This window comes from Eptatretus burgeri, chromosome 12 (genome assembly GCF_056783735.1).
Source record: "Eptatretus burgeri isolate ZD-2024b chromosome 12, Ebu_testis_v1, whole genome shotgun sequence".
NCBI classification, from domain to species: domain Eukaryota; kingdom Metazoa; phylum Chordata; class Myxini; order Myxiniformes; family Myxinidae; genus Eptatretus; species Eptatretus burgeri.
In genome coordinates, this window is record NC_140972.1 from 30,877,186 (window position 1) to 30,897,660 (window position 20,475).

The window sequence follows — 20,475 nt, forward strand, 5'->3', positions numbered from 1 at the left end:
CGATACGACCTTCACAATACAAGGACATCAGGTGACGTCTCCAAACTCCTCCATAGGCCTTGTTCCATAATAGCAAAGGAAAAAAAATGCATATTTTACTCCATGAAGGATAAAATTTAAAAAAAAAAAAAAAACGTACAAAAGAAGCAAAAACGATAGTTCCAGAGGAAAGACAACGAAGTACAATACCATTTCAACAAAACCCCGAAACGTTCGTTTGAGTGTAAAGAATGCACATAGAGGCACGGATATCCCGTCCTTTATTAGCAGGTGTTTACAATATGCACCCAGCACGTTTCATGTGTCAGAAAGAAGACCAGGAATTGTTAAAGAACAAACAGGACCCCCTCTCGCTGGCCTGTGTGCCAAAGGAATCTTGAGTTTTGTCGTTGCTGCACATAATTAAACACAAAATCCCTCGATAATCTTCTCGACATCTACCTTCTCTGTTATATACTTGAGATAAAAGTTAAAAGTTTTTTTTTCTGAAAAAATCAAATGATTAAATCCAACAAACCAGAAGCTAAACTTTGGAATCTTCTGATGGGTTTTAAGTGGTCCTTTATTTATAATGTATGCAAGGTTGAGGATGGCTGGGGGACAATGAAGAAATATAAAATGTGAAGAGGAAAAGGAGGGAGGCTGATGCGAGGAAGAAAGGAGCATAATGAAGGAAGAGAAGAGGAATCATTGAGTGTATGGTATCGGAGAGGAATTTGTGGGGCGGGGAGGAGGAGGAGGAGGAGGTGGAGGAGGAGGAGACGGTTAGTAATTCTGCAATACTTACGTACACAATAAATAGACAGTCCTGAATGTTATACGAAGTTGGGACACTCTTACAATCTGCCTCGGTCTCCATCCTGGTTTTCATTTTGAAAATAAATATTTCTCTTCGAACAGGTAACTCACCTGCCTCACTGCTGGAACGCCTGGCAAAAGATTATCTAAGCGTTCAAATCAATTGTAGTGCCACGTTGAGGTCACCGATAGAGCAAAGCATCTGTCCATGGGTGTTTTGGTGATTGAGCTTTTGTAACCCCACATAACCGCCAAAGTCATGACCTATGTCTCCATCTATAGCAGTCGTGTTGTTGCTCTTTTTGCTGCCTCATCACTGCTCCCTGTAGCACGACCCCAAACATCACTTTTTACGTGCGCGTGTGCGCTGTTTCTCAGCGTGCTCCACGACTTGCTCTTCAACAAGCAACCCCTTGCGCTTGCGAACCGCCATCACATACTTCTTGGCTTGGTTCTCCGAGTCTGCCTTCTCACCGAAGTGCAAGTACTCTTCCTCCGTCGTGGGCACCCAGAACGGGTCACTGGTCACGACCTAGAGAGAGGAACACACCACTCTATCCATGTACCGCAAAACAGCTGCAAAACTATGCATTCCTTTTGGTTAAATCAATCCCTCCCTCCTACACATCTTACAATACATCATTAAGCCTTTTGAAACCTACTGCATTCACACTGGAAGAAGAGGTGTTAAAAGAGATAAAAGTTCAGCGGAGAATGAAACGCAAGAAGCCAATTATCCATGGAAGCCATATTTGAACAGACTGTAGAAAAAGCAGAAGCATCCACTCGTAGCAAACTAGAATATATCCCTCAGCACAAAAGCTCAATGTACTTTGCGGAAAATCGAGGCGGCTTTGTGTGCTTTATGACACGTATATGCCAGCAGGCAGTTGAGAAAATAAGTCTTTCAATCATAAGGAAGGGTTTTCACACAGTCCTTTTGGGCTGCCTCATCTGACCGATGAGTCCATTTTGTCGGTGCAAAGTGCCACATATCATGGCAGTTGTGTGGCAGCGCTCAATGACCGATGGGTCCACCAGATCTGCTCATTCATCTTCCAGGGAGAATGAGAAAAGACTCGACCATGACAGGCAGGCAACATCACAAGATTATAGTCTCTTCAAAAATGTCAGTCCATGCGCACCGATACGCAATGCATTTGCTTATAGCACAACAGCATGGTATATAACACAATGCATCCAAATGTGGTTCCGTATCAGAGTGATGATGTTCAGGCCGCAAACAATGCCGCAGAGACTCGTAACTACTAACAAGCAAACCAGCCACTGCTCATCCACACACCGTACAGGATTGAGAACACTGGGATGTGGCTCTTACGAGCTTGCAATTGTCAATAAAAAAAGGCATATTTGGGTGTTGCCCTCGGAGTCTGAAGCTACACACCTCAGAGAACGTAAACCCATTCGCTGTATTTCATTTTGTTCTCAAATGCCACCAAAGGCATGTACGCCGGATGAAAAGGGCAATATAATATTTAGTGTGAAGGCTCAATTTCACACCACAGGCCTGGAGCGGGATTAAGAGAACACACATTTTATTGCCTCCACGAGATGAAGAGAGATTCATCGAAGCTGCCGTACGCACAATGTCCAGCCACCAAGCCATTTTGGAGCAACCCTAGTTGGGTGTGTGGGAGGGTGGGGTGGGGGTGGTGGTGCGGGGGGTGGGCGGGGGGAACTCAAACCTCTGTTACATTGCTCTTTTCGAGCAGCCGCCGGGCAAAAACACCTCATAAAGCTAAACTCGGAAGGCACGGGAGTGAAAGCTCTGTACATATCTTTTTCTTTCTTTTTTTGTTTTAATTAATGCTTCCCTCTTGCCCCCATGTTGAGAATCCAGAGCCAACGGCGAATGATTATGGAGAGCAATGAGAACTTGTTCGCCCAGAGAAAGACTCCAGGAATCCGACGTTCGGTCACGCAGTCGCAATCCCCACCGAGAGAGCACCCACCCCCCCGAATCCGTCAAAAAAGGGGCGCCTGGCGGTAGAACTGTAGATAACAGCAAATTAATCAACTTTATGACATTATGAAGGCACATATTAGACAGTTAAACAGTGCAATTTATGCAATGACAAATGCTCGCTTATAATTATTGCATTTAAATATTCATAACTCAGCACTTAACGGTGAAATGAGGGTTACATTTGCATACACCATCATCGAGAGATGAAATATCGAAAGAATCCAAAAATCCAAACTGCATATGTGTGAGAATGTTGCATAATGCATCGAGGCTTTGAATCGTCGAAGAAAAGAAATTATGTTAAATGCCGCAATATGGCATTATTTGACAATAAACGGAATGATATAGCATTTGAAAATGCCTCAACATATACGAAGTTTAACTGTTTGGTCGATGGGTTGGCAGGATGGCCTGGAGGTATGCACACTCGCCTCCAAGCCGTCTAACCTGGATTTGATCCTCGGCCCAGATAAAAACTGGGCTTATGTCATTCCAGTGTTTATGCCTGGTGTTGGCTTAATGTCTGGAGTGGTGGGCTTAGGAACCTAGGGTCCTGAGTTCAAATCCTGCTTGGTTGTTGAATTAATACCAGGTGGGGTTGACTCAGCCTGTCATCCTTCTGAGGTCGGCAAAAATGAGGACCAGCTTGGTGGTATCCTGCGTTGGAGTGGCGACCCGTCCAGGATTGTGCCCAATAGCCCAGGAGACTGCAATGGCAGCACTGATGCTCTGTACAGAGTATGGTCCCGATGGATGGATGGATGGATGGATGGATGGATTCCAGTGTTTCACAGGCAAAGTGATTCATCAGTGTATGTGCCGTCCCTTGGATGGACATTCATCTGGGCATCCTAGTTTGTGGACAGGTTTGTGGACGTCCTAGTTAAGGATCCCAGGATATTAAGGTCCATCCTGAAGAATATGCGAGCTATCGCCGGCACCATTGCCAAGTTCCAAATTTCAGCTTTAACTCCTTCGTCGAGCATCAGGCCTGGATAGCTGGCTCATGAAAGAATTGAGCCAAAAACTCCCCTGGCAAATCCCAAAAGAACGTGGGAATAATTGTGCCGAAGAAGAAGAGGAAGAGAGGAAGAAAAAGAATTGGTCGATTACATCCTGGTTTTGGCGAGCCTTTGAAGCTATCTGATCCCGGAAAAGATAGCCGGGGAAATCGGATCCACAATCTGCGTGCACGTTTCACGTCAGCACAGGTACTGCATCATGGAGCACACTGCTTTTTTGAGTGGATGTAAATATAGCAGTCCCATCTGGAATCAAGTTGGGTTGAAAGCCACCACAGGATCTTTTACAACAACACGTCATTGGGTTGGTAACTTGATACTGTCCTAAAGGATTCCACACATTAAATTAAGTTTTCCAAGTTCGATGTAAATGTGAAAAAAACAAAGTTGAATGAAAAGGATGGAGATGTCATCCCTCCACACTCTTTTAAAGGAAGAGTAAAACGTTGGATTGTTTGAAAAATAAAGGTGCAATATTTATTCCACACACTACCACTATGACCCACCGACACTACTAAAACTACACACACTATCACAACCACCACTACTTCAATGGCTTCAATTATTCCCACTACAAGCTGGCAGGATAGCCTAAAGGTATGCACACTCATCGCTGAGCTGTCTCTCGCCTGGGTTTGCAGGAAAGACTATTCATCAATGCGTGTACCGCCTCTTGAACTTACCCAAGCTGGGCACATCCCCTCTGCCGGCATTAATTTATGGACGTTAAAGATCCCGCGGTCTCCTTCAATAAGTATAGCTGAGTTATCGCTGGCACCCTGGCCAAATTAAAAATTACTGCTCTTACCTACAGGAGGCATTGCATCAGCGGCAGAGAAACATCCCCAGCAAAGGATGCTACCCATCGCCAAGAGTTGCATACAAAAGAAGATGATTCCCAACTTCTTGAGGGGTCGGCCGGGGCCCATTTTTGGTAAAAGTTTTTCACAAGCCAGCCAGCCAGGCATGATGTTTGACAGGACTGGTGATAACTTTACTAACCTTCACAAAAGTCACAATGGGATCTTTAACGTCCACCGACTAATGCCACGAGACGAGAAACCAAGTTTAACATCCATTCGCGGGACGGTGCACTGCGATGCATTACCTGGCCGAAGAAGCACCATTCCGACAGTTTATAGTCGGGATGGGATTCAAACCCATCTCAAAGGTAAACGTGCACTTTTGCACCAAACTGTCGAACCTGACAATGAATTTAATACTGCGGGTGAATAGGTGACTTTTAAACATTAATTGCCCAAATTAAATAAGGATGCAGCACATGCCTGATGGGTCAAACTGCCATTTACAGCATTCAAATTTCTTTTTTATTCAAACCAAAACTGAATAATAATAATAATAATAATAATAATAATAATAATCATAATAATAAATAAATCAACTCCACCATAAAATGTACCACTTGTCCCTGGGGGATATCGATAACCAATGTACCCTGAAGCAGAATATTCCAACAATTGAGAGCAGGTTTGGCATAATGGTTGTAAACAAGTGAATGAACTCCTAAATTTGTCCACTAATGAGGACCCATTCCATGTGGAATGGCATAGATTTTGACAATGACTCAAAGTGGTTATTTTTACTGTAGACAGCACTTCCTCTGCACTCCATGTCATGATAGCCGGCCGAGGCTATGCTTGCCTGTCGTCTTCCCAGACTTCCTGCCTGGCTGCAAACGAGTCAAGTTTCACCTCCAAATCCATGACCTGTGACCCGGCCCTTCTTTGCGTGCATGCACACGTGGTTGCAATTAAAACCCAGCCAAGGAAACGGCATCCTAGGAAAATCCCATTTTCCTGTTTGCAGCAACACGCCTTTCCGGCAAGCTTTTTGACTCGCTACATTTTGGGATTTATCCCTACCGTCGGTTTTACCATGCAACTCAAACACAGAATTTATTTCTACTGAGAATCCATCTTGATTTCATCAACATCATACTATGTACAGAAAAATTGGGAATGCTACATCATTGCAGAGCAAGAGATTCAATCCGCACTTCACCCCCAGATCAGAATGATCCGAACTCATCACCCCGCACCCTCACTAGCCACCAACCCCCCTTCCAAGGACCAATGAAATGAGAATGGAAAATAGGAAGACAGATTTGAAGGAACATTGTCACCCACCTCCCAATGGCTGAACACGAGCTGTGGGCTTGCGAGGCCACTGGTCCGCTTACGGATCTCCTCGGCAAATCCAAAGCTCTCCGCCACAGGCAGGGCGGCTCGTATGGAGAAGACGGCGGATCCCTGTCTCATCTCCTCGCACAGCACGCGGCCCTCTCGGCGAGCCAGCACAGCATACACCTTGCCTGGTTGCGGCACAAGCACATGCAGGTCCAAAATGGTACCCCATAAATAATATAAAATGAACATTCAGGTCCACATCCTAATCCAGATATTCAAACAAGCCTAGTTGAGCCAAACATAGAATCAGTACAGCATCAATGCCAAAACGAATGTTGTAACATGGAGGAGCACGGAAGTTGTACACCATCCAACTCTGTATGTTGTACAGATGTTTATTCGATTCAATGGACGGAACCACACGGAAATTGTTGTCCTGACATGTTTTGGCAATAGAAACTGCGTCATGTCAATCCCACTTTCTTACAGCTCAACCTGTGTGTGAGCACTTGTTTGTGGACATCAGTTATGTCACGGCAAAACTTGGAGTTGGCCATTGTGTGCCAGCACAAGAACAGACAAGTAAAGAAAAGAGAAAAAGGAAATTCTACCCACCTGAGTCTGCATCATGTCTCTATGGCAACGATACATCTTATTTCTGATACACAATGGTGACGCCGATTAGAATGCGATCAAATTCCAAACTTCCCAAAATGTCTTCTGATGCATCCAGCAGATCCAGTTCGTAATTAAATCGTAAGCGGGTATGGCTCCACAAAATACCAAAGTGGATAACTTTTGACTTTCAATCAATATGGTCAGTGAAGCAACACTCATGTTCGAAATATTCGATGCTGGACTTCGAGCATGTCTTCTTCTAAACGACGTGACGTATGTTAAACATTGTAAGGAGGCCTCTTGCATATCAGGCCTTCATCTTAATGTATTTTTGAAACAGTGATGCAAGGCTCATGGTGGAGCTTGTACGTAAATAAAGTGCAGGACACGGATATTAGGTAGACATCAGCAGTTTTCTTTTCAATCAATTATAAGTAGGACTAGACAGTAAAAGTGGTCTGGTTTTCTGGGAGGGACAATTCTATCCATCAGACAAGTGAAACCTCAATAAACCTGTTTGAAGGATGTTGATTTTACAACCCAGAAGTTGAATAAAATAAACACATCTTTACCTTGAACATAGTTGTTCTTTTTTGACGAAAGGAAAAATGATTAGCAGCAACTACAAGGATTTTTTTTAAACATGACGCCCACGCACCAGCAAAAACTTCAAAGAAGCATAATGGTATCACCCCATATGCTCAACAACAACAACAACCGTTTGACGGACCATTTTCCCCCCTTTTATCAAGGGTTGAGTTGAATGATGGTATTCTTCCATACGGATATATCCACTGCATCAATTTCATGCAAACCCAAACATTCCATATGTTCCTTTGCATTTTCAATCCATGTCTTTTTAGGACGTCTTTACAGCTTTCTTCTACCATGAGCTTCATCTTCTGACCTTCAAAGAAACATAAATGGTATCACTAAACATGCTTGCAGTAGGAATAGTTGGACAGGTGCAATACTTGATGGGATGGGTAAAATCTAAAACCTACCTGTCCCATGGACAGGCTGGAAAGAAAGTTAATGTTGAGCCCTGCCAAAAATATTGGGGGATGATGGACAAATTAACGATATAAGGAAGTTGAATGTGGGAACCAAGTACCCATATAATGAGCTGGCATCAGAAGGAGGTCTTCAGATGAGAACACCAAGGAGCCAACTACAATGTTTTAATTACTTTTCAAACTTAAATGTTTTTGCCAACTTTTATGGCAGTGTTGTTGTGTCATTTGCTGCCAAAATAGAGAATGAAAGAAAGAAAGAAAGACAATATGTCTTCCCTCCCCGGCCCCCGCAGGAGAGAAGACATAGAGGGTTGACAATAATATTGTTGTAGTTTCGCCGGTGCATCGCCAGGAGCACGACCACCAGATGGAGCAGTGGAGTCGTCTCGGCTCGATCGCCCGGAATTTCAGATCGCGGGCCCTGAGAAGTCTGGGTTCGATGGGTCCTGGTTATCTTGGACCGAAATATGCCAATGGGTAGACCATGTGGGGTAGTGTTAATTGCCAACTTCAATTTACCTCATTACCCACGTGGTCCAGCTTCCGGGGAATTTCACCTTCGACGAAACTCGTACGGAAACAAGCTGCTTAAGCGAGCCCATTCCGTGTGCGATGCCGAGCGGTTTCAATCGCCAAGTTCCGTCAGCCCAATTATCTCGTTACCGTGGCCCAACGGCCAGCTAATCCCTCACACGCACGACATACCCACTCAATGGCAGAAATGACATGACGAGCTGAGTACATTCAACAATTGGGGATTTATTTACCAATGATGGGGGACGAGGGGAGCACGCAAGAGGAGAGCTATACCGAATATCAAGCAATGCACGTATGTACAGGCAAAACACTTATACAATTCACTACTTGTCAGACTGGCACCATAAACAGACACACGCACACTCAGACAGAAGTGGACCTCAACAGCCTTTATTGCGACTCTCCAGCCGAGGAGGACAGACCGGCTGTGAGCCAGGTGTGGCTGGCTACCTGGCCACGAGCGCACGGCTGGACGTCCCCTGGTCTTGGGACAGGTGTCGCCGTACCAGCCAGGCAGAAGGCGACGACACGAAGCTCTGGAGCCGGGACGAGGTCGTTGCAGGAGAAGCCAAGGTGATGAGCCGGGCAGAGAAGAAGCGGGAGAAGAGAAGTAGGAAAGAACCAGAACAACTCCAAGAAAGTCAACCCCGACAATCTCCTCAGGACACACCTTATATCGACCCCCTCCCGCTCAACAAACGCTTCTCTCCTCCCCACTCGCCCTCCCATTGGACGGGAGGCCCCATGTGACTCCTCGTCCGCTCCCGATTGGACAGGCGCGTGGTGGGCGGGGCACTCCATCCATTGGGCGGAGTCTCCAGCGGGGGGCGTTTGTGGCTCCGCCTACGGCTTCACCCCAGACCGCGTGTTTAATGGCGACGGTGCTGGGTCGGAGGCGGAGCGCGGAAGACGCCGGCTCCCCGCCGATTGGCCACGGAGGGATGGCATGTCTGTGTTAGACTCGCCCATGCGCACGCCTGAAGAACGCAGCAGCGCCAGTTCCATGTTGAACATTCCAGTTCCAGAATGGCGCCGTTGTGGCAATGTTGAAACTCTAATACAATCGTAGCGCATTCACATCTGATTTACCCATTAGACCAGGGACGGGAGCTATCTATAAGACGTATACTTACCAATATTACTAATCTGTCAGAACCTGAATGTTGAGTGCGATAGCTTTCCAAATCGGCAACAATATATATGAGCAGGGACCTGCAGAACATCCTTTCAATGTAAAATGTGACTTCAAGCCTCAACTCCCCCACCCCTCACAAACCCCAAGTCCTCAATCTCTGACTTCCAACCCAATTTCACACCCTCCCCCTACCAACCAAAAGGCATCAATTCCCTTCGCACTTCAAGCCTTCAAGACCCATCTTCACCACAACTCCTCAACCACTCCCCCCCAACCTCCCGACCGAAAGTTCTCAACCTCCCAACTCTGTCCTATCTTTGCTCTCCCTCGAGCCCATCCAAACTCCAACTCTGTCCTCCCGCTCAAAAAAGCAAACAGCATTCCTATATTGAAGAAGCGGAATATTTAAAACTTTCTCCTCCCCTATCATGGTATCACCAACTTCACAGAAACCATGATTGAAACAGCTCTAAATGTCATGACCAGTCACTTTCACCTTTCCAACTTGCAATCCCGTAAGACGTAAGACATGTGGAAAAGATCTGACCATGAGCAGGTTAATTGTGCCAATAAACAACGCAAAACCAATTATTTTCTTCCTGATGCAAGTATATGCTGTTGCGGTTTTGGAAAGACCCCGGGGATTTGCCATCAACATATAAGGGATCACTAATTTAGATATTTCAACAGCAATTCTGTTTCGTTGGAATACTTTTCCTCTCGCATTAGGGACAGGGAAATGCGTTTTGTGTGTGCATTGCAGGTTCTCATCCCCTTTGGAAAATCTCTTTCTTCATTATTCCTTTATAATCTCTCTCCACATCTCTCTAAACCCATCTCGTTCCCTGCACGTTCCTACAGCGCAACCATACACACAGAGCAACATGCACACATTACATTACAGAGCAAAGCCATTTCGGCACTGCCACCGCCACCACGCAAGCCACTCCAGCACTATCTGAGCCCTCGACACTACATCATTTCAGCACTACTGTCACCGCCACGAAAGCCAATCAATGCCTAAGCGAAATCAAAGAAGAAAAAGCTACGAGGAGGTTAGCAGTTAGACTGACACTCTAAGCAGTTAGACAACAGGAAATGACCAGGCATGCGCCAATGAGAAAGTGGCACACGAAGGTCAAAGGATGATGCGGTGAACTTCGCTCCCAGAAGCCACGCCTCACCCGAAAGGAATAAAAGCCGGTGAACTCCAAGCTTCAGGGCTGTTTTGCGTCTGGGGAACGGTATGAGACGAGCTGCGCCACACAAAAACATATACATATACATAGAGTGCCTATAGAAAGTCTACACCCCCTTTCAAATTTTTCACCTTTTGTTGCCTTATAGCCTGGAATTAAATTTCATTAAAACAGACTTTTCCCACCTTTATACACACATCATAACCCACAACCTCCAAGTGAAAAAACAAATTCAAAAAATTTCAGAATATTAATTAAAAATGAACAAGAATATTGTTACGACCCGGGGTCGGAAGCCAACCGACCGATCTGAACGGAGCCGCAAGTCGAGTCGGCCCAACCGATCGCCCGGATAACTCCGAGCGACGGGTCCTTGTTCAAGAAACGAAATACGCTAATCGGCAGATCACGTGGGGTAGGGTCGATTGCCAATCTTCAATGCACCTACAGTGGGGAGAACAAGTATTTGATACACTGCCGATTTTGCAGGTTTTCCCACTTACAAAGCACGTAGAGGTCTGTAATTTTTATCATAGGTACACTTCAACTGTGAAAGACGGAATCTAAAACAAAAATCGTGAAAATCACATTGTATGATTTTTAAATAATTAATTTGCATTTTATTGCATGAAATAAGTATTTGATACATCAGAAAAACAGAACTTAATATTTGGTACAGAAACCTTTGTTTGCAATTACAGAGATCAGACGTTTCCTGTAGTTCTCAACCAGGTTTGCACAGACTGCAGCAGGGATTTTGGCCCACTCCTCCATACAGATCTTCTCCAGATCCTTCAGGTTTCGGGGCTGTCACTGGGCAACACAGACTTTCAGCTCCCTCCAAAGATTTTCTATTGGGTTCAGGTCTGGAGACTGGCTTGGCCACTCCAGGACCTTGAGATGCTTCTTACGGAGCCACTCCTTAGTTGCCCTGGCTGTGTGTTTCGAGTCGTCATGCTGGAAGACCCAGCCATGCCCCATCTTCAATGCTCTTGTTGAGGGAAGGAGGTTGTTGGCCAAGATCTCGCGATACATGGCCCCATCCATCCTCCCCTCAATACGGTGCAGTCGTCCTGTCCCCTTTGCAGAAAAACATCCCCAAATAATGATGTTTCCACCTCCATGCTTCACGGTTGGGATGGTGTTCTTGGAGTTGTACTCATCCTTCTTCTTCCTCCAAACACGGCAAGTGGAGTTCAAACCAAAAAGCTCTATTTTGGTCTCATCAGACCACATGTCCTTCTCCCATTCCTCCTATGGATCATCCAGATGGTCATTGGCAAACTTCAGACGGGCCTGAACATGCGCTGGCTTGAGCAGAGGGACCTTGAGTGCGCTGCAGGATTTTAATCCATGATGGCGTAGTGTGTTACTTATGGTTTTCTTTGATACTGTGGTCCCAGCTCTCTTCAGGTCATTGACCAGGTCCTGCCGTGTAGTTCTGGGCTGCTCCCTCACCTTTCTCATGATCATTGAGGTTCCACGAGGTGAGACCTTGCATGGAGCCCCAGACTGAGGGAGATTGACTGTTATCTTGAACTTCTTCCATTTTCTAATAATTGCGCCAACAGTTGTTGCCTTCTCACCAAGCTGCTTGCCTATTGTCCTGTAGCCCATCCCAGCCTTGTGCAAGTCTACAATTTTGTCCCTGATGTCCTTAGACAGCTCTCTGTTCTTGCCCATTGTGGAGAGGTTGGAGTCTGATTGATTGAGTGTTGACAGCTGTCTTTTATGTAGCTAACGAGTGCAAACAGGTGCAGTTAATACAGGTAATGAGTGGAGAATGGGAGGGCTTCTTAAAGACAAAACTAACAGGTCTGTGAGAGCCGGAATTATTACTGGTTGGTAGGTGATCAAATACTTATTTCATGCAATAAAATGCAAATTAATTATTTAAAAATCATACAATGTGATTTTCACGATTTTTGTTTTAGATTCTGTCTTTCACAGTTGAAGTGTACCTATGATAAAAATTACAGACCCCTACGTGCTTTGTAAGTGGGAAAACCTGCAAAATCGGCAGTGTATCAAATACTTGTTCTCCCCACTGTAAATACCCATGTGATCCAACTACTGGGGTATTCCACCCTCGACGGATCTCGTACACAACAAACTGCCGAGGCGAGCCTGTCCCGTGCACGATTCCGAGCGGCTTAATCGCCGAGAACCGTCGGTCCAAATGTCCCTTTTTTACGGCAAACCAACGGCTTTCTAACTCCCAACACACGAAATGCTCAATCAATGAAAGAATCGACGCGACGAGCTGAAAACATTTAACAATTGGGGTATTTATTAATATTAATGGGGAACTAGGGAAGCACGCAAGAGCAGAACTCTACCGACTTTACGAAATGCGATGCAAACATTTACAGCACACAAAGCACTTAACAATTTTCTACTTATTAGACGGGCCCACGGACACACGTACGCACACACACACCCAAGAAATGGTGGCAGAGGCCTTTAAGAACGAGCTCCAGCTCGGAGGAGAGGTGAGCTGAAACCCAGAGCTTATCTTGAACCTCTCCACCTCGTGTGGTCTTCAAGTTGTTCGGACCGGGCTCCAGCGAGAGCGAGCTGGATCCAATCGCCGTGAGCCGCGATTCCTCCCGAGCTCACGCGAATCCTCCCGGGCTTCTCAACACGTGCTGATGAGACGAGGCGCTGATCCTTCCCATCGATGCGTCGCTTCCCCGAGGAACCACCTTCAAGAAGAGGCCGATGAGTCGCACCAAGCCGGGAACCAAACGGAGAACAAAGAGCTCCACGAACCAAGAAGAAGAAGAAGCCACCATTCGCAGCTCGAGCCGAGCAACCAACTCGACTTTCTTCCAAAACAAAGCAGCTCTCCAAGAAGTCTACCGAGCCAAGCAGAAGCGGAAGGCCCACTGAACCACCAAAGCAAAAAGCCTCCAAAAAGTCTCCTCCCGAGCCAGGCCGCAGTCGAAGCTCACTGAGCCAGCCGAAGCAAAAAGCTTCGAAAGGCCTCAACCCCATCCCAAGCCAAACAGGACCCGAAGGTCTGCTGAGCGACCACTCTCTGCCGAAGCAAAAAGTTTACTCCTCAAAAACAAAGAAAGGATCTCGTCCTTATCCTTCTCTGCCCCCTCCCCCAAGCCCGGCGTGACTCATGCCCTCGTGATCCATCCCCCCGCTCAACCACGGGTGGGAGGGAGTCGTTGACATTATGAATCATGGGAAGGCAGGGTTCTTCTCCCTCTTCCCAGAAGAGGGGGAGGGATGTCTCCATTGTTCGTTCCCTAACTATTAAATAGATCCGCAGCGCATCTAATCGATTTCTGAACATTTAAACAATGAAAGGTGAGCTATCTAGGGAACAAGCACTTATCGACATAGCTGATTAAAGGAACCTGTATGTTGTGTGCAAGCAAATTCCAAATTCGTAACACTATCTTGGTTGGATAAGTGTCCACCCCCCTTATCATATTGTTATGGTTGTGGGGGTAGATGGAGGAATTTAATATGAAAGTTAGGATTGAATGGAGTTGTTTGGTCCGTGGACGTTTCGGAGACGTCTCAATGTTAAGTCGGGAAACTGTGAGCTTAAGTGTTGTGTGTTTACACATGGGGATGGTGCTGTGTTTACTCAGTGGGGTTTAAGGCTAGTTTCTTCCAGTATGTGATTGCAATCACAATCTTCCAGTATGTGATTGCAGAGGAGTGGTGTGGCAATTTCGATCATGAGAAGAAACTGTATGGCAGTTTGTGCGCCCGAGCGTTGAAGACCGTCCTCATGTATGTGACTGCAAAGAGCGACCGCGCCATTTTTGTGCGTTTCCCGCACAGTGCCTTTGAGGTTTGATGACTGTGAGGCTCCTTAAGGTCATCTCTGGGCACAAAGCTGAGTACCGGCATAAAGGAAGGAATTTATTTTATATTTATCTTTCCCCTCGTCTGTGTTTATGATTGAGTGGAGACGTCTCAAATTAGGATTTAGTTTCACCTCACTTTTCATTACCTCACACTTTGATTTATTTTCATTACAACTCGTTGATTTTATGTTCATTAAACCATCATTTGTTCAATTTACTTGTGTTCGTCTATTCGTTGTGGCTTTGAGAATAAACCCGTGTGTTTCCGTTCTGGTGAACACCTCTGGTGGAAACGTCTGCCACCTTCTGTCCCCACATGCACCATAATCTCCAAGGATTTTGGCTGTTCGCCTCCGAGTTAGAACCGTTCGGCTATCCGTCCAGGTCGGTGTTAACCCCCCTGAACACGACATCGTGGAGAGGCAGAAATTAAAAAGTGGCCGAGATAATGATTTAAAAATCATCGAGAGGTAGAAAATGTCATCCACCATAGTTAGTTCGGAAATGCGTTGGGGCATATGACCAGGTAGGATGACATCAATTTTTGTCCCAAAAATGGTCCTTTTTAACCCTTTTTCTGTCAAAATTCGATTTCCCAAAAATCAGTGATTTTAGGGGTGGAGACAGAAGATTTGCTCATAAAATGCTCATTTTTGATGCAAGAATGTTTATTTACCACTTAAAATGAAGCATTCGATGTGCTCTAGAGGATAAAATATGAAAAAGTTACAAAATTTTACTGTAAGGGGTCAGCAGCAGTCCAAAAGGGCAAATGGCCCTTCCACCCAGAAAACTGGGCCCTTTTTCAGAACGGCCCCCCTAATCACAACTTCTGGTAGAACTGTAGACAAACTTCACCATTCTTCAGCATGTGGACATATTCAGGTAGTTTTTGGAAAGTTTTGAGCATGATAGGTCAATCAGGGAGTGATTACTGAGGGTTTGAACTTGTACCCTTTTTGCCGTGAAGCGAATTCCAGCATTTTTCAGAACACAGCACTAATGAACAAAATAATACATGAATAATGCTCAATATTTAACCTCTGCCATCGAAGATGGACTGAGGTTACCGTTTTCACCCCGTCTGTTTGTTTGTTTGTGAACAGTATTACGGAAAAAGTCCTGGACGGATTTCGACGAAACTTGGTGAGGGGATTCAATATTTGGACCTGAGTGACAAGTTGCCCATTCTAAATAATGATATGTGATGGGGTTGGGATGGTGAGAATATTGTGACGCTTCTACCCCCCCCCCCACGCCCCACCCCTCCTATCTTCAGTCAAAACACAACAATCATATAACAGTCTGATGAAGTTTTCCAAATCGGCATCAGAGGTGCAATAACCTGAAATCACAAAGTATTCACCATTGTGCTCCCTGTATCATCATGAATGTTTCTATTCAATGAGATCCTTCTGACAAAGTCCACCACAAAGACAGGCACTGATGTCTTCAAGCAGCCACATCTTGTCTCTGTACATCCGGCTTTGCAGGAACAAGTGACTTGGTCAGTGCATTTTTTGAGAATGGGATCCAGTGTCTTAAGTTTTGGTTTCAGTTTCCCCTTTTCAAGGATCCATCCACAACTCGTGGGAGGAGGACACTCTGGGTTTGGCACTATTGCGTTCTTCCAAATGACGGTTTCGTAATTTGCTCGTTCTAAGTGCAACTGGAGCGCATCCTGTGATGGCGGTAATGATTCCACAGAGCTCTTGCCCTTTACAAACCTCTTCAATCTAACTTAGTTTATTGAGGAGATGCTCCCATACCCATTAGAGATGGCATATGAAATGTTCTGCATAATTGCTGGCTTCATCGGTCAGCTCGGGGGACTCTCCAAACTGTGTCAGTAAGCCTGGCTCTTTCTCATAGACTTTCCATGTTCTTCGTTTCGGTTTTCCAGACAACTGACTTGTTGTGTCACAGCCCGATACCGAATGGGATGCAATGACATTGTCCATAGTCAGAGGTGGATAGTCAATAGCATGAACGGGGATGTATTTTGGCTTCTGTGAAGTTCCACAACTCATCCATACTTCTATTCAGAAGGAAGGTGTTTACGGTGGCCAACAGCAAGAACAAGGACATCCGTGTCACGACACTGGATAACAATACGGTTGTATCCAACATCAGTTGCCTCTTTCACATGAAGTATTAGCCTTGTATCTGCGTCCTCATGGTTCGATTTCAGCTGTGAGATGTTATCTCGGCTCGAGGACCAAACACCACTTCCATCCTCAAACCCCCCAGCGAGAACAAGCTCATGACCTTGTGACAAGTCACTGGCATTTGATAAGTTCACTGCTTAGAAATGAAGCCAACTCTGTTTTTTATCTTGAATGACTGATGAAATGCTTCCAGTTCTGGGGCAACTTCACACATCTATAATCGATCGCCCCTTTTATTGGTCTAATCACACCTGCACAATTTGAACTTGTTCCATCTTTGATGGACATCTCAAAATATCTGTCAAACAATACATCTACTCGGGAATACCCTAATGTGAATTTCCGTTTCACACTGTTGGTGAATACATCTGCCAGATTCCAGAATGTATTGGTCTTTTCTGGCTTGCCAATGGCCTGAATGATGGCTGGTCCATCAATCAGGAGACAAGTGAGAGCATCACTGTATGGTGGATGATCTATTGTCTTGACAGTTGTTTTCTCAGTGAGGATGTCTATGAGATCAGATTTGTTGGTGGACAGAAGTTTGTGATCGGTTTTCGTGAGTGCAAGCGGAACTCGAGAGAGTTCGTGTTTGAGAATGTTCTCCAAGTTAACGTTCCTCCCGCTATCTGAGGCTATGAGTAACTGACGGAAAATATTTATTTTTGCTTTGACTTCAACCACTTTGTCCTTTTGGACAGTGGCTTTCACTTTGTACATTGTAGCAAGAGTTTGAGCTTTGGTCTGAGGCAACCTTGAATAAAAGTCTGTGGACTGTTCAATGAGATGTGATTTGACTAAGTCTTGCACTGGGGTCACACCCTTCTTTTCAACGGACAGTAGCCCGTCCCTCACATCATCAGGGGCCACGTCACCTGTGAACAAACACACGAGGTCTTCAGTTGTGTAGGAAAAAACCTGAAGACGTTTGAATTCACTGACAAGTTTAGCTATGTCTGATTGATCACATCGTATGCCTGCTGGACCAGTGTCCCTGTGGCTAAAGTCATCATTGCTGTCTGTCTGCTGTAGGTTGTAGAGAAAGGTTATCATCAGCAATCCGAGAACGTTCATTGCATGTTAAACACCACCTGTCCCGTGTTGATTCAAGGTGGGTTATGCCCACAATTCCTCTATTGACCTTGGCAATGCGATTGATCTGCTCTAATGCCTGATCACTTGGTATTCGGGAGAATTTGCTGCTTGTTCTCTTTATTGAAAACCGTCCTGCCATGAACTCTGCATGTACCTCTGGTGCTGTGGTGACAAGGTTTCGCATATCAGCCAGATAAACTGGACCCCACCGAGCATAGTTAGTGTGGTCATACAGAGCAAAGTAGGGTAACATTCTTGAAAACATCTCCAGGTGCAGTTCCCAGTTGCCCTCTCGCTCAGCCCAAATTGATCCCATCAGAATGGCAACCATTTCCATGTATTGTCTCCAGTCGGTAAACGTTGGACAATTCCTATGCGAAGAATCAAACTCCTCTAGCAGACCGAAGATTCTGGAAGTTGACTCAACGAGCTTTTTGAAACACTTGGTTGTTTCATCAGCATCCTGGTCCATGAACTTGTTTATGACACAGTCCACTTGTGTCCATAAACTGTCCTCCAGAACGTTGCCATTCAGACTTGTCCAATTCTCGAATTCTGGCCACAATATTCCCCAAAGGGCTTCGAACGTTAGTTTATATCCTCGTACGGCTTTGTTATAAGCGTGGCCAGATAGCATGTGCACAGTAGAATTTTTCCCCGAAAACCCCACTTTCTACCCAAATGTCCTCGAGTCTAGAGGCTTCCATTTGCTGGCCGATAGCTTTCATGGAGTTCATTGCTGTGTCAAAGCCTCCGAACCGAATGATCACACCACAGAATTCATTCTTATGAAGCCAAATTATTTATTTTGCCCTGCAGTAAAGGGCCTGATCAAAGGTTTAGAAAGGACATGAAGAAAAACAAAAGGATACCTCAGTCTATGGAGGAAAATATAAAATACGATAGATTACCTCAGTTTCTGGCCTTTTATTTTTCCAACCAGACCCAATATCATGCGGGGGGGTAGAAGGGTCACAATATTCCGATCTCCCCTTTTGGCTGAAGATAGGAGCGGGTGAGGGTGGGGGCAGTAGAAGCGTCACAATATTCTAACCACCCCAACCCCATCATATATCAATATTTAGAATGGGCAACTTGTCACTCAGGTCCAACTCGAGAGGGAGCACTCGGTAGAGTGCAAAACCTCCGCCGTCAATACTGCTGGGTCACTTAAGTGAACCTGATATCCTATTAATTGTAGGTCAAAACGGATCAGACTCTACTGAACCACGATTGAATAAACTAAACTAGATCGACGCGCATGTAGAAATGGCAAAAAATAAAATCGAAATTTTTTTGAAAAAAAAGTTGCAAAATGTTTTTTTTCTCTCTAACAATTTTTTTTTTGGGTTGGAAATCACTTAAAACATGTAGAAATGCAAAAACAAAAATTCAAATATTTTTTTCAAATTGGCCACCATAGCGGCCATATTGGACTTTGGACCAAGTCTAAAATCTAATGGCATGATCCTTGGACCATACCTAACCCCCCCACCAAGTTTCATCGAAATCCGTCCAGGAGTTTTTCCGTAATACTGTTCACAAACAAACAAACAAACAAACAGGAGTGAAAACAGTAACCTCAGTCCATCTTCGATGGCGGAGATTAAATATTGAGCATTATTCATGTATTATTTTGTTCATTAGTGCTGTGCCCTGAAAAATACTGGAATTTGCTTCGGGGCAAAAAGGGTACAAGTTCAACCCCTCAGTAATCACTCCCTGATTGACCTATCATGCTCAAAACTTCCCCAAAACTACCTGAATATGTCCACATGCTGAAGAATGGTGAAGTTTTTCTACAGTTCTACCAGAAGTTGTGATTCGGGGGGCCGTTCTGAAAAAGGGCCCAGTTTTTGGGGTGGAAGGGCCATTTGCCCTTTTGGACTGCTGCTGACCCGTTACAGTAAAATTTTGTAATTTTTTTCACATTTTATCCTGTAGAGCACATCAAATGCTTCATTTTAAGTGGTAAATAAACATTCTAGCATCAAAAATGAGCATTTTGTGAGCAAATCTTCTTTCTCTACCCCTAAAATCACTCGATTTTGGGGGAATCGAATTTTGACAGCATTTTTGGGACAAAAAATGATGTCATCCTACCTGGTCATATGTCCCAATGCATTTCCTAACTAACTATGGTGGATGACATTTTCTACCTCTCAATGATTTTTAAATCCTAATTTGTTGCCTTTGCTTCTCTACTAACAATACCGTTAGATTGCAAGATTGCTAGCTTCTCATCAACTATGGCTCAAAACGTAACGTTTAACTTGAATAACTCAAAATTTGGAAAATTAAACTTCACCACAGGTGGAAACATCACCTTGGACAATCTTGCGGCGATGTTCAAATAAACATGACTGAGGTCTTTTCTGCATAGGTTCTTTAATGTGGTAACCAGCACATGATGCAATCTCGACTGTACCAATTCTCAGTATTGTCTATCCTCACTGACTTTGTCTCATCTGTCCAGTTGCAATTTTTTTTGTCTGCGTTTGCTCTTTTTGTTGCCTCTCCCATTAGTATGCATCTTCCACATCTACATTCCTGTTCTGCCTCATCATGCCACAAGTCTGTGTCCCTTCTTGGTTGCGTCTCTTGTCTGCCAGTTCTTCAGTCATCTTCAGTGCAGCGTCCTTTCATCCACTATCCTTCAACTCTTCCGCGAGCCTCGACACAACAGGATATAAATTTCTATGAACATGGAATTTCCCATACATTTCAATCTTCCATAAATGTAGGTGACGTTAATATTGGCATAACATCAATGAAGCACAATGCAATGCCATTTGGCCAATCTCAACTGCACCAAAAATATTACTCAAAGAGTGGTTTCCGACCGTACAAAAATATTTTGAGTTATTTTGGGCCGAACAAAACAGTCATATAAATGTGAAAAATCTCATTGGGATTGATG

The 20,475-nt window shown here is 44.8% G+C and overlaps 1 protein-coding gene across 6 annotated transcripts in view; it reads right to left on the reverse strand.

Moving 5' to 3' along the window:
* Window positions 1-243: 243 nt before the first annotated feature.
* The window catches only part of EFL1 (elongation factor like GTPase 1), a 123,762-nt gene continuing 103,530 nt past the window's right edge, over window positions 244-20,475 (reverse strand). For all 6 annotated transcript variants that reach the window (XM_085850027.1, XM_085850032.1, XM_085850028.1 and 3 more), the window contains 2 exons: window positions 5,955-6,139; window positions 244-1,330 (listed from right to left, as the gene is read on the reverse strand). In XM_085850027.1, coding sequence (XP_085706153.1) covers window positions 1,142-1,330; window positions 5,955-6,139 — 374 coding nt within the window. In that variant the 3' untranslated portion in view covers window positions 244-1,141. The remainder of the gene's footprint in view (window positions 1,331-5,954; window positions 6,140-20,475) is intronic.